This window comes from Dicentrarchus labrax, unplaced genomic scaffold (assembly GCF_905237075.1).
Source record: "Dicentrarchus labrax unplaced genomic scaffold, dlabrax2021, whole genome shotgun sequence".
Lineage (NCBI taxonomy): Eukaryota > Metazoa > Chordata > Actinopteri > Moronidae > Dicentrarchus > Dicentrarchus labrax.
The window spans coordinates 2,785,819-2,800,411 of NW_026136718.1; the positions used below are offsets into that span (position 1 = coordinate 2,785,819).

A 14,593-nucleotide genomic window follows, 5' to 3' on the forward strand; every position below is an offset into this window, starting at 1 on the left:
AATGCACAATAGACATTTTTAGATGATAAAATGAATTGGTTTTATTATACATTGAGAACATTCTAATATTGATATACATAAAAACATATCAGACTTTCTCGGCCGCTCACTTTTTTCAATTGTTGTCAGTGGTGTTTATACACTCAAGATGCAGACAGGCATTCAATGTTTTATGATTTACTATGTTGAGGAATAGAGAGCGTGAACTGAGTTATATGAACAAAAAATCCACAATGTTTTCAGAAATCTTTCCCATTTAATTGTAGAAATTTAAAATTAAATAATTAGGTTATACTTTCGATTTGGTGCACGATCTAAAAAGAAAGCATTGCTTAAATTTTTATAAAGGGTGTGGGAATGTGTGCTGACATATTTTTCAAGTAAGGTGAGAAGATAAGGTGAGTCTCTGAATGGTCACGCAATGTGATGGGAACATACCTGATCCCCAAGGTTTCTACGCCTGCAACACCTGTACAGTATATAAAGAGCTGCATGAAATGTAGTATCACCATGCAGCAAAACTCATCTACAGCATTTACCTGTTCATCATGATGAAGCTGATCCCTTCTCTGACTCTCATCTGGGCGCTCTCCAGCACAGGTAACCCCACTTCTGTGGAGAGCATATTTGGAGAAACTTTTAATCTTATACCAGAACTGTTTTAAGAAAGGATTTTAATATATAATATGAGCAGACAAAAACCTTCTAAAACATAAGTAAAGATCATTAATACATTTCATAAATTATAATACTTAGTAGGGATACACTACAACTCTCTAGTCAATACAATTTACGATACTGGATTCAGATATTTAATGAAATGGTATTGAAGACTATAAAAAATAATAATATACTTGAGCATTGTGGAGGAAGCTGTGCGTGTAAATATGTATGTCTGCTGCATTTTAGACACATTACAACCCTTGTGTTTTTTGCAATGCTTTTCCAACAATAACTTCCAACCTTTAAAGACCATCAAAACCTTTAACCCTGACCACCTCAGACATTTGATTTGACATCTGGTGTGTGATAATTGTATCAACTGTTTGTCTCCCCTCGGCAGCTGGAGCACTTCAGTGTCAAACTTGTACAAATCTGCAGTGTTCAAGCACGGTATTATTTACATGTTTGTCTGCAACAGAGTTGTGTCTAGAAGCTTCCATTCAAGGTAGTCATTTCATTTATTACTTTTCAGTGAAATAGAATACCTGCAAAGTTATGCGCTCTTTCTATCAACATTAACAAACTGTGCTTTGATTTTGTAGGCACTTCATCTGGAGCCACAGTCCAGCAAATCTTGAAGGCTTGTGCACCGCCCTCCCTGTGTCCAGCCACAGGCTTTCAGAATATTTCAGTCAACTTGGGTATTGTGAGTGCAGTTGCATCTGTTCGGTGCTGCAACACGGATAACTGCAACAACAACACAACTCCAGCTTGTAAGTACACACTACATGTTCTACAAGTGGCTGATTGACAATAAGAAAATAAGAACACTGCCATCGTGGAATCTTTTTCTTTTTTAATTTTTAAACTTTAATGTTTTCTCTTCCTCAAATTAATGATGTTGTTCTTTTCTGTTTCAGCCCCAGTGGCACAGACAAGTAACAGCCTACAGTGTTTCACTTGTAACACCTCTCAATGCAACATCCCATTACAATGTAAGGGAGAGGAGGACCGCTGCTTTCAAGCAAGTGGTGAGTCTTTATTTGATCTATTATTGTCTTCAAATGTGTTTTACTTCCTGAAAGTATTTAAAACTAATTCCTATTTGTGAGAGCTGGGGAATATGGAGGAAATGGAAGAAAGTAATGAAGTACATTTATTCAAGAACTAAACTTGAGCACAATTATGAGGTATGTTCTTTTACATTTCTATTATATGTTAATCTATACTTCTAAAGGCAGGAAAATTAAACATTAAGCTTGAACCCTTCTTGTAATGGAGTATTTGTACACTGTGGCATTGCTACATTTACTTAAAGGACCAGTGTGTAGGATTTTCTGACATCTAGTGGTGAAATTGCAGATTGCAACCAACTGAATAAACACTCGCCATCCAAGCATGAAGGAGAAACTAAGGCGGCTACAAAACGTGAAAAGCCCTGTGTTTGGTTTGTCCGTTCTGGGCTACCGTAGAAACATGGGGTTCAACATGGACGACATACGCTTATTTCCCTACAAAAGTTGGATTTATAGAAAAAAGTTTTCCATTGCTGACATTATTATCATTATTATTACTATTATTCATCATTCCCCATTGTCGTGGCTATCGGCGTCATTGTCGTAGTCTTCATCATCATCATCAGTATAGTATAGCTGTTGTTGTTGCTGTTGTTGTTGCTGTGCACCTTTGTCTCTCTCTCTCTGTCCTCTCTTTACCACCCACCCCCTCTACTTATTGCTTGACAAAAACCCCCAGAAAATGTAGTTTGTATAGTAAAACAGTGATTTTTTATCTACAGTGATAAATGGGTCCAGCACTTTTCCAGTCTTTGGCTGTGCATCTTCAAACCTGTGTACAGCTGCTGCCAGCCTGGGTAGCCTACCTTTTGTACAAGGTATTGGTGACCTCAGCAGCAGTGGACCATCCTGTTGTAACACCTCATTGTGTAATACTGTTACAACAACAACAACAAGCGACGCCTGCCGTGTCAGACTGGCTACGATCCTTCTGATGCTCGGACTCCTTATCTTAACCCTCTGTTAGAACACTGACAAAATGGAGGAAGCACCTTTGAAGCTAGCAGAATGAGTTCTTTTGAAGCCTGTAGTTGGGTTTATTGCTCACTGACATCTTTAGCTGGGAGTTACAGGGGCTAGAAAAACCACATTTAGGGAAAAAGTGCAAGGGTGAAGCTTAAGTGGGATAATTAGGCAGCAATGCAGTAGACTTTTTTCACAGCAGTCATTTTGACATGAAATAGTAGGGTAAACACAGGTGTTACCAATGATACTAATTAAGGTTCTGTTCAGATCAAACAGAGTCAGGTTGGTGCTATTGTGCATGTTGTCACTGGAAAGGTACTGCTGCACTAAATGGAACCTTAATTAGTATCAATGGCAACACGTGTTTACCCTACTATTTCATGTCAAAATGGCTGCTGTGAAAAATGTCTATTGTCAGGCACTTAGATGCATGAACTTTTTCGCAGCTTTAATTTACTTAGTACATATTTGCTGGGGATTTTTTTACTGTGTGTATTTTAACTGGATTGAATGTTGTGTTTTGTTGTAAATTGTACAGATATAATACAATTGTCTACTATCCTAATACTATATCATATAATATACCGTATTGACCCGAATATAAGACGACCCTGAATATAAGACGACCCCTCTTTTTCAAGACCCATATTTGGAAAAATACTTTTTATTTGGACAAAAACTTGAAAATTTAAATTAAACGAGCATAAGCCTACTGGCTTAACTTGTGCAATAAACGGCGCACATTTTCTTGACAGTGTCAGAACAGTCTGCAAAATGTGAGAACAATAACATCCAAAAACACCACAAACAGTTTTTTTTTTTCTTTCTTTCATTGAGCTGCATCCTCCGCATCACTGTGTTCCTCCTCCTCACTCGCACTTTCATTGTCGCTCTCTGCCGATGCCGTCGGCTCCTCCCACATCAAATCATCCTCGCTTCCATCCATCAGATTTGAGATGCAACATTTCTTGAACCCGTTGATGATGCTCTCAGAGGAGACGTCTGCCCAAGCTTGCAGGATCCATTCGCAGAGAAGATGGGCAGAAGGTTTCTGAATTTTTCCAGTAGGTGTCAAGACATGGTTACCAGCCAGGAGCCATGCTGTGTAGTTCTTCCGCAGACTGTTTTTGAATGGCTTATTAACGACCACATCCAGTACCTGTAACAAGTTATTTTTTTAACCATTATAGGCCTACAGTAGCTTGCTGTTATGTACACATCTATCATAAATTCTATTGTATCTTTTCAATCTCCCAATAAAATGACTCAAACTACACTGACCTGCAGCTGACTTGTCATTCCACCCGGGATGATCACCAAGTCACCATTCAGCTCCTTAACTTGTTTCTTGACCTCGTCTGTCACATGTCCACGGAAAGCATCTAGCACCAGCATGTTTCGCCTCCGTCTAAGTCCCCCGGGACGTCTGGCCCACACAAATTTAAGCCAGTCCACCACAAGCCTGGACTCCATCCATCCTTTTTCTTGTGCACGCACAATTATGCCAGCCAGCATAGGATCTTTGGGGAGAGTCTTTCGTTTTAAAATCACATAGGGGGGGAGTTTGGTCCCATCAGCGAGGCAGGTTAACATAACGGTAACGCGGCTCTTCTCGTTCCCTGTAGACTTAACAATCACTGATTTGTCTCCTCTTTTATGAACGGTGACAGATGTGGGCATGTCAAAAAAAACAGGTGTCTGGTCTGCGTTGCCAATCTGATCCAGGGGATATTCATGCTTCTTTCTCAATTTTATCACAAAACGCTGGTAGTTTACCAGCTTCTCTCTGAAGTCTGCGGGCAGACGCTGAGCTAGGCTTGTTCTGCGTCTGAGGGACAGGCCATTACGTCGCTTCATTCTGCGGCACCAGCCCATGCTGGCTTTGAATTTGGCGCGGGGAATGTTAAGCTCTGTGGCTACTTCAAGTGCTTTTTACTGCATCACTGCCCTCGTGGTGGGTATCCCTTCATTACGTTTTTCATTCACATATTCACACACCCTTCTGTCAATTTCTGTGAAGCGACCAGTTTGTGGACCACGATAGCTCCTTCTCTGGCTGTGAGTGTTTTTTAGTTTATCTTTCTGGGACCGCCAGCGTTGTACGTTGCACTCAGTCACATCATATCTTTTTCCTGCCCTCACGTTATTCGTTCTCTCAGCTTCATTTACAACCATAAGTTTAAAATTCTCATCATAACTTCTCCTCTGATTGTTATTCACCTGACCGACTTTGGAAGCACTTTTTTCAAGTGGATCTCTGTGTCCTGCCTGCATCTTTCTGTCATTCAGTAGCTTATACAAATGAAGGCTAACACACCCACTCCAGCCGACTTGTTTACTGTACATGCTTGTTTACAGGATCACGTTAGGGTCACACTGCATTAAACGCTGACGGAGAGAAAAGCGCTCATATGGCGCTACCTATTGTTTTACATGGGTTACTCCTTAGACCCCGAATATAAGACGAGGCGTCATTTTCAGGCATTTTTCAAGGGAAAAAATATCGTCTTATATTCGGATCAATACGGTAATACCAATGACTGAAATTAACTTTTAGGAATTTTCATACTTCAATTGGACCTTTTGTTCTCTGGTGACTTTAATGTAGTATCTCAATAGTTGTTGGGGTGAAATTGCAGATTGCAAGCAGCTGAATAATCCCTTACATTCCAAGCATGTAGGAGAAAATAATAAATCTATCTAGTGCCAGTGTTTTGTTTGTGGAAACATACAAGAGGACCCGCTCCCTCTGTAGATAAAAACGTCTCATTCTAAGGTAACAAAAATGCATAAAGCAACATTCTCTTAACTAATATTTTCTCATATATAAGAGAAAGTATAAGAGAAAAATGCTATTAGCAACGTTAATGCCCTTTTAGACACTATCAAAGGCTATTCATATCATCATTTACGGAGTGTACAGGTGGTTTCCAGTTTCACAACATTCCAGCATAATGAAAAACGAAAGCACATGCGAAGTAGGTGACATGATCAATGGCTTTTGTATCAAGAAAAATCTTGTCTTATCTTTTTTCTTTTGTCATGAGTTCACTGATGCATCGAATACAACAACAAAGATATGAATTAAACATTTGCTGGTGTGTACTGTTGCTGTCTCTGCCTTTGCATTTATCTTACTCTTTCCTGGTGGACTTTGGTCTTTTTTTTAAAACTAAATTCCTGTTGATTCTGATTCTTAGAGCCGTTTGGACCCCCCCCATAATGATGCTGTATCCTACTGACAGATCAGCAGCAATGGTTGAATGTTGGTGTCAAGTTCTGTGTGTTTTGTGATTGACCACAGCACTGCCCAAACTTGAAAAACTGCTTGATCTCTGATGGACGCAAAGGACAACTCAAATCTGTTCACTTTTTGGTTTTTTATTTTCTTGAAGATGGTTTGATAAATTGGGATGGAGCAGAATAGGTTGATAACCTTTAAGATACAAACAAAATACATTAATTAGTTACAAATAAATCACTTTCTAAAAGTAATAATAAATTAATGTTACTGAATCCTCAAAACCAAACCAAACAAAGTAATTTAGATTAACCTAGGATCTCTACTAGTTCATAATTAAAGTACAAATCCCACAATTAAACTTATATAATAATTAAACAATATACATGCTTTGTGTAACATTACTTCTTCCAAGATCTGTTAACATAATAAAGTTTTCAACTATTTAACTTAAATTGCACATTTCACCAAGCAAAAGTCATATAGTCATAAGCATGACCTCAACACATTCAACCAAATTCTGTCCTACCAGTTGCGTCTCTAGATGATCAGGAGCTGTGGTCATAGTACCTCTTCAGGAATGGGTGAGAGGGCCAACTGAGCTTTTACCAAACATTTAAAATGCCATGCACTCCCTCTGGGTGCGCAGGTGAATATGGTCCCAAGAGCACTTCCTGAGAAGTTAGTTCCACCAACTCTGTTGCATGGTTGCCCCCTGCAGGTTGGGAGTGCTCCTGGGTGAATCTAGGCTGGAGTGCTCAGTACAACTTTTAACCCTGAGTTGACACAACACCTCCCACTTGACCTCCTGGTTGTTCAACCCAAGGAGGTCACACCAGTACTGTGATGTGTTGGATTTAGTTGCTCCATTTTTGATCTTGTTGTTGCTCTTCAACTGGAAGCAGGACAACTATCCGTCTGACATCCCTGTGAAGAATTGTTGCAGGTATCTTGGTTGAGTGTTTTTTGATCTTTTGAGTGGGCTTCACAGTTGCTACTGGGTAGCTGGGGAAGGATTGGAGATGTACATCCCTCACAATTCCCTTCCCATCAGTGTTGACGTCAACGACTCTGGCAAGCCTGAACTGACCTCTCAAGGTGTTCTGGTCAGCCAGCCAGATGACATCTCCAATTGCCACATTCCTGTGAGCTGTGTGCCACTTGGACCGGACAAACAGGTTTGGTCCTGCTAACTGGCTCCATTTCCTCCAGAATCGGTCAACTTTTTTTTTTTTTTTTTTTTTTTTTTTATGAGTAGCCTTCAAAGTCAAAGGTCCCTGGGTCTCCTCTGGGTCCAGTTCTTCCGAGCAGAAGTGAATTTGGGCTGATGTATTCTACACAGTCCTCCCGGCTCTGAGTCCTGGCATCAATAGGTCGTTCATTAGTGAGGTTGGAAGCCATATAAAGGAAAGTTTGAAACTCGCCCCATGTGAAGACTCCATTATCCCCCAGATTGTGCAAAGCGCGCTTCACAGTCCGGACAGCAGCTTCAGCAGCTCCGTTTCTGTGAGGTGAGTCTGCTGGATGAATCTTCCAGCTCCATTCTGTGCCGTGCTTGGATACTTCATTTTCAAGCTTTGATTTTTCCAGTCGGTCCAGAAACATGTAGAGCTCTTTGAGGACAGGTCTGGCTCCGACAAAGTTCTTTCCAGGATCCGACCACAATTTCCTCGGGTGTCCTCTCAGTGCCGTGAATCATTGGTAGGCTAACAAGAAGCCTTCAGCTGACTGGTCACTGACGAGGTCTGTGTGCATAGCTCTGGATGCCATGCAACAGAAGACAATTCCCCACACTTTGAGTTTCACCTTCTTTCTCACCTCATCCTTCACTTCGTAAGGTCCAAATAAGTCCACCGTTGTGTACTCAAATGGATTGGCTGGTGTTATTCGCTCCGATGGAAGGTCACTCATGATCTGTTGGCATCTTTGGGCCTTGATTCTCCTGCATGTCACACAGTTATCAACGATCATCTGAGCTAGTTTCCGGCCTCTTACCACCCATGCTTTCCTTCTCATCCGGAGGAGTGTGCCTGCAATTTCTTCATGATTTGCTTTGTGGGCTTCTTGAGCTAGAAGAGTGGATACCCATGATGTGCAGGGCAAGATTGGTACTGCAGTTTTTTCTTCATTAAAGATTTGGAATCTTCCTCCACAGAGCAAAAGTCCAGTGTTTTCATCCCTGACCACAGCAAGCCTGTTGAGTGTAGTGTCTGCCAAGGTTTCCTCCTCTTGAGCCGCAAGAAAGAGATCCCTGAGTGCATCTTCACACTCCATGATGGTAAGTGTAGCTTCCTTAACTCTGGACTTGATCTCAAGAGCTGAGGGAATCTCCTCTTTCTTTGGCTTGCTTGTGGTTGAGGTTCTGGCCAGCATTTTTTTCCACTTTGTGGCAGCTCTCCACACCCAGGCAATGACTCTCACCAACCTGGTTAAACTGCTGAACTTACTGATGTCAAGGATCCTCTTTACTGAAGAACCAGAGGGTGGCCTCCGGACTTGGATTTGGTGTCCTCCTCCACTAGGGCTGCTTTGCAGGTACTTGTTTTGGACAGAGGTTGGAGACATTAGCATTGCAGTGGCAGGCGGAGCATGTTGGTTTCTTTTCACCTGTGCGCGGGTCAGTGCTGCTGTAAAACATTTCCTTTGGAGCTTATTTATACCTTCCTTGGCATCTGCAGCGACATCTTTGGCTGACTTTGTCGGCCACTCCTCCACAGGTCGTTTCAGAAACTCTGGGCCATCTTGCCACACAGAGTTCTCTTTGAGGTCTTCTGGGGTTGCTCCTCTTGTTATGAGGTCAGCAATGTTTTGCTCACCTGGAATCCACCTCCAGTCTTCAACTGATGTGGACTTCTGGATCTCTCCCACTCTGTTTGCAAAAAAGGTCTGGTACCCATAACTGTCCCTTTGGATTGCACCCAGTACAGTTTGACTGTCCAGCAGATGGAGCCAACGTTCAACTTGCATCCGACTGTGCTTTTTAATGTATTTCCTGAGTCTTGCAGCGAAGACAGCACCACAGACCTCAGCCTTCACTGGTTCTCCCTTTTGGTCAAGTGGTGTGAGCTTGGCTTTGGACTCAACAAGCCGTACCAGGATGCCTTGCTCGGTCTCCCACCTGAAGTATGCAACAGCTCCATAGCTCTGGTCGCTCCCATCTGAGAATGTTATTCCCCAGGGTTCTCCGATCCTTTTGACTGGTGTGAGGCTTCTATGGAAGGTGATTTGATTGAGGCGTGTGTATTCCTCAAACAGGTGGATGGCTTCTTCTCTAAGTCTTTCCGACAGAGGTGTGTCCCATGTGTCTCATGTTAGAGTTTTGCCTCCAGCTTCTTGAAATGCTTTTCTGACAAGAATGGCGCCTTTCTGTTTGGCAGGTGTTGCAAGGCCTATTGGGTCATACAAACTAGCTACTTGGCTAAGCAGTTGTCTTCTAGTCAGTGGGTTTGGAGTTTCTTTCCTCACCTCTTCTCCGACGAGATTTTGGCTGATTCTCATCTTCTTTTTTCTCTTTGAGAAGTTGATGGAGGTCATGAGGTACAGTTTGTCTGGTTCGACCAGGTAACCGACTCCAAGGGCTCTGTTGTCTCCTTCTCTCCTTTGGTTGGGGAGAATGAAGACTTGATCTGACGATGCTGGATGTTCTGAAGTAGACATCTGCCTCCCACTTTGGCCTGACCGGACCCACGGCTTGAGGAAGAATCCACCTGCCTTCAGGATTTCTTCGACTGTTTTGGTGGTTTTGTCTAGCTTTTCCAGGACATTATGGGATGTCAGGATGTCATCTACATACGAATCCTCTTCAAGGCTCTACGCTCCTCCTCCAGGTGAGTGAACATGGGCAGCCTTGCTGTCTCTCTCATGGCCAGTTGTGCGATGCATCCTGCTGGTCGATCACCAATGTTGACTCTGGTGATGGCATATTCCTCAATTTCTCCATCTTCACTGTCTCTCCAGAGAAATCTATGGAGGTGCATCTCCAGGTCTTCAAGCCACACAGAATTGTACATCTTCTTGATGTTGCCGAGGGCAGCATGGACTCCTCTTCTGAACCTTAGTAGCACTGCTTGGATGGGATTAAGTACATCAGGCCCTTTCAGGAGAAGGTCCTTCATGCTGATTCCTCTAAACTTCTGGCTGCTGTTCCATACCAGTCGGACAGGTGTTGTGACAGAGTGTGGGTTTGGCGCCACCAAGTGGCTGACGTACCATACTGGTCCTTTCCAGTCAGCAATGGTCTCTCTGGTGAGTTTCTTTGCTGCTTTCCTTTCCACCATCTCATGGACTTGGGTTGTGTATGCCGCACGCCACTCTGGTTCTTTCTTGAGCTGTTTCTCTGTCCTCAGAAACGTGGCCTCCACTGCATTTCTGTTGTTGGGCAGGGAACTTGGATCTGCAATCCAGGGGTATTTTGTGTCCCAGTGAGGCTCCTGACTGTGTGCATCTGACTTCACATAGCTGAGGCCTTGCCTGATCATCTCAAGCTCTCTCTCCTCGCTCAGAGTCATGTCTTTGCCTCCTGGTTGACAGTTACCACACCGGCATCCTCCACACATGGGTTCGCAGGCCGCACCAATGCTGTCCCACTTCCACCAGTCCAAGAACTCTCTGCCAGCAACAGTGCTTTTGGTTTCAGCTCTAGATTCTTGCATCTCAGCAATTTCTTGATACTTCACTGCTGTGATTCTCATCGATCGTGCAAAGTGAGTCTCAGAATTGTGCAGGGCCATGTCCACTACTTCACAGAGGTCTGGGTGTGCTCCACCAATGGTCCTTCCTAAAGGGCTTTCCCACAGGACAAGATCTCCTACTACCTTTACTCTCTGTGGAGCGAGTCTTCCTTCACGGTGGATTATGAGAAGCTCAACATGTTCTGGTCTGTGAAGATCTTCCAGGTTGGTGTCGGGGAAGAACTTCTTGAGTTGCTGTGCTTTGATTACTCTGTGAACATTTGCAATTTCATCCAACCCATAACAGATCAGCTCATGAGCTCTCTCCGTGCCTCTAGGCATCTTGACTCTCACCTTGAGTAAGTATCTTTTGGTCTTTACTTTCATGGCCATACCTCCAACTCCATGGACGACAAGCGTGATCTTTTCACTTCGAAGCTTCAGCCTCCTGGCAGCCATATGAGTGATGTAGTTGGTATCTGATGCTAAGTCAATGAGAGTTCCAATTTTCTGTCCTGCGTTGGTGGTTACTTCGAGAAGCATAAGAATAACTGGTAACTCACGTGTGCTTGAGTCCATCACTCCAGGAAGGCTTCTTCCAGTGCAGTGTGATTTTGCAGCCATGTTGGTGAAGGCTCTCCTGAATTTTTCTGCCATGTCTGGGGTGAGCTCAGATATTAATTTCTCTTGGTCCTCTGTGAATGTTTGCCTCCTGGTGCTGGGTTTTCCCACTTTCACAGTTTCTTTCCCCTTGAATCCTCCTTTCAGGCAGAGAAAGAAATGGTGGTCTGAAGAGCTTCCTCTCTTGCAGTCTCTGTTCCTGCACAGGTAAGTGTCTGTACATTCATCATCCTCTGCATGACATCTGAGGCATCTTCTGCATGCTCCCAGCCTTTCGACAACATTCAGCTTCTCACCAGGTTTTAGTTCTTTGAACTTCTTACAAAAGAAGATCTTCTCACGGTGCTTTTCATCTCCACAGACAACACATCCTCCTTTCCTTGTGGACTTTGTGGAGGCATACCTCTTCTCCAGGTACGTAGCTTTCTTTTCAGGTTTCTCACTTACACCAAGTTGGTCTAGTTTCTCTAGAATGTCCTCTTGTGTCTTTAAGAATGTAAGAAGGATGTCGAAGTGATTGTTAGGTGTGACTCCATTTCTTGGATTGACCATGAATGTCAGCCAGTCCCTCTTCATATCATCTGGCAGCTTGCTCTCTATGGATCTGATCACAAGGGGATTCTTTATGGCTCCAGTGCTTTTGAGCTCTGTGAGGTCATTCAGGGCCTTTTCCACAGCTTGAATTAGGTCAATTACCTTCCTTGGCTGGTGTGACTTTAAAGGAGGGATCCTCTCCAGGTCCTCAATTATCTCCAAGGCAATTGTTGACTTGTTTCCAAACCTGTTTTGAAGTACTCTAAATATGTCTTCAGCACTGTTGTATGTTGACAGGCGCAGGTCTCTACATATTCTCTCGTCCACACTGTCAAGGAGTTGGAACTTCTTCACTTCCACTGAGCCAGTCGGCTCTCCTTGCTTTTGCAGGCTTTCCCAGTCTCTCTTCCATCTGTGGAAATTCCTCTTAAACCCAGTGAATTTAGGTAGACTGGTCGGCTTTATTCTCACCACTGGTTGTGGAACTGCTGTTGGTTGAGGCTCTGGTCCTCTTCTTTCTTCTTCTGCAATTTTTTGTGCAGTGAGGAATTCTGCTCTTCTGGCCTCGAGGTTGCTGCCGAATGTTCTCAGGTCTTTTAATCTGCCTTTCAGGTCTGCTGTCTGATCATGTGGGATCCATTTTTTCCCAGTCTTTCAGGCTTACAGTTGCATCATGGATTAGCCTCTTCGCTCTTTCCAGCTGCAGTTCATAGCAGTCTCTATTGATAGCAGTGATGGGGCTTGCTTGGGCTCTGTCACAGGCTTTTTCCGCTTCTTGGATTGCAGAGTCTACCTCCTCTTTACCATATCTTGGCCAGAGGTTGGATTGGACTGCTTCACGGATGTCCCCCAGTCTTGTGTCGCACTCTTCCATTGTCCTTTCAAGCTCAGCCTGCTGGTGCTTGTCGAGCTTGACTTCTTCATCCTCCTCAGTTCCCGCTTCAGCGTCTGCCAGTAGGCCAGCCCTGTAGTCATCATTTGCATTGCTGACATACCTTGCCAGGGAACTGAGCTTGCTGAACTCCTCTTGTAGTTCATGCTGGATCATGCCATCTGCAGCTTTGCTCAGGTAGTTTGCTTGCTTGGTGAAAGCAGATTTAGCTAAGGTCCTCTCTTGCTTTAGTTGCTTGACTGTTTTCCCAAGAGTTTCCTTTGCCATGGTGAAGAGTTTCCAGTCAATTCAACACTTCCTTCGCGTCGACAGCTTGACTTCAGGCCTTTGATCCTTGTCCTCACTGCCACGCTGGTTATCAACTGTCAAGTTCTGTGTGTTTTGTGATTGACCACAGCACTGCCCAAACTTGAAAAACTGCTTGATCTCTGATGGACGCAAAGGACAACTCAAATCTGTTCACTTTTTGGTTTTTTATTTTCTTGAAGATGGTTTGATAAATTGGGATGGAGCAGAATAGGTTGATAACCTTTAAGATACAAACAAAATACATTAATTAGTTACAAATAAATCACTTTCTCAAAGTAATAATAAATTAATGTTACTGAATCCTCAAAACCAAACCAAACAAAGTAATTTAGATTAACCTAGGATCTCTGCTAGTTCATAATTAAAGTACAAATCCCACAATTAAACTTATATAATAATTAAACAATATACATGCTTTGTGTAACATTACTTCTTCCAAGATCTGTTAACATAATAAAGTTTTCAACTATTTAACTTAAATTGCACATTTCACCAAGCAAAAGTCATATAGTCATAAGCATGACCTCAACACATTCAACCAAATTCTGTCCTACCAGTTGCGTCTCTAGATGATCAGGAGCTGTGGTCATAGTACCTCTTCAGGAATGGGTGAGAGGGCCAACTGAGCTTTTACCAAACATCTCAAATGCCATGCACTCCCTCTGGGTGCGCAGGTGAATATGGTCCCAAGAGCACTTCCTGAGAAGTTAGTTCCACCAACTCTGTTGCATGGTTGCCCCCTGCAGGTTGGGAGTGCTCCTGGGTGAATCTAGGCTGGAGGGCTCAGTACAACTTTTAACCCTGAGTTGACACAACAGTTGGAAAACAAAACATGGTACAGATGCAATAGATGTGGTCCTGGTCTCCAAGGTTTCTGAAAAATGTATTAGATTATGTAAGAATCATCAAAGGTCACCCAAATTATAACATATAATAATCCAAAAATGAAGTTAAAGAAGAAAACCTCACTTTCCAATTCTGATTATCTGTATCATACTTTGGCTGATGAAATGCATTTGTTTTGTTTTATTGAAAACACTGACTTTTATCAAGATATAGTTAGGCATTCAATGTCTGACATTAAGATATGTTAATAACTACAGAACTAGATGATTGAATTGCATGAACTAAAAATCTATACAACATTTTCAGAGAGCACAGCACGGAAAAAAGTATCAAAGAGAATGAAAAGAGAAATCTTTCTCACTTCAATGTATCAATTTTTGTTGCAAATAGCCAACAGGGTCACAAGAAACGTATTGAGAAAAAAAGACGCAAATCAACTGCCAAAGATTTGAGAAGAATCAAACGTGAAGCTACCAGGAACCCATTATCCTCCAGTGCTGCCATATTCCAGAACTGCAACCTACCCGGAGTGCCCAGAAGTACAAGGTGTTCAGTGCTTAGAGACATGGCCAAGGTAAGGAAGGCTGAAACCCGACCACCACTGAACAAAACACATAAGTTGAAACATCAAGACTGGGCCAAGAAATATCTGAAGACAGATTTTTCAAAGGTTTTATGGACTGATGAGATGAGAGTGACTCTTGATGGACCAGATTGATGGGCCCGTGTATTATTAAAGATGAGCTAGTTGGACCTTTTCGGGTTGAAGATGGCC

At 42.8% G+C, this 14,593-nt stretch overlaps 1 protein-coding gene and 1 long non-coding RNA gene across 2 annotated transcripts; one reads left to right on the top strand and one right to left on the bottom strand.

Annotated features, from left to right (window-relative positions):
- The first annotated feature begins 504 nt into the window (after positions 1-504).
- On the top strand, positions 505-3,981 carry LOC127349829 (phospholipase A2 inhibitor and Ly6/PLAUR domain-containing protein-like). The gene is made up of 5 exons (XM_051375790.1): positions 505-600; positions 1,064-1,168; positions 1,266-1,436; positions 1,584-1,694; positions 2,462-3,981. Exons 1-5 carry the CDS (start codon positions 549-551, stop codon positions 2,704-2,706), a joined length of 684 nt encoding a protein of 227 aa, XP_051231750.1. The 5' UTR covers positions 505-548; the 3' UTR covers positions 2,707-3,981.
- Positions 3,982-13,119: 9,138 nt separating this feature from the next.
- Positions 13,120-13,746, bottom strand: LOC127349835 (uncharacterized). The gene is made up of 2 exons (XR_007880425.1): positions 13,527-13,746; positions 13,120-13,192 (listed from the first exon to the last, which is right to left on the bottom strand). It is a non-coding gene; the product is annotated as an uncharacterized LOC127349835 (long non-coding RNA).
- Between the last annotated feature and the right edge of the window lie 847 nt (positions 13,747-14,593).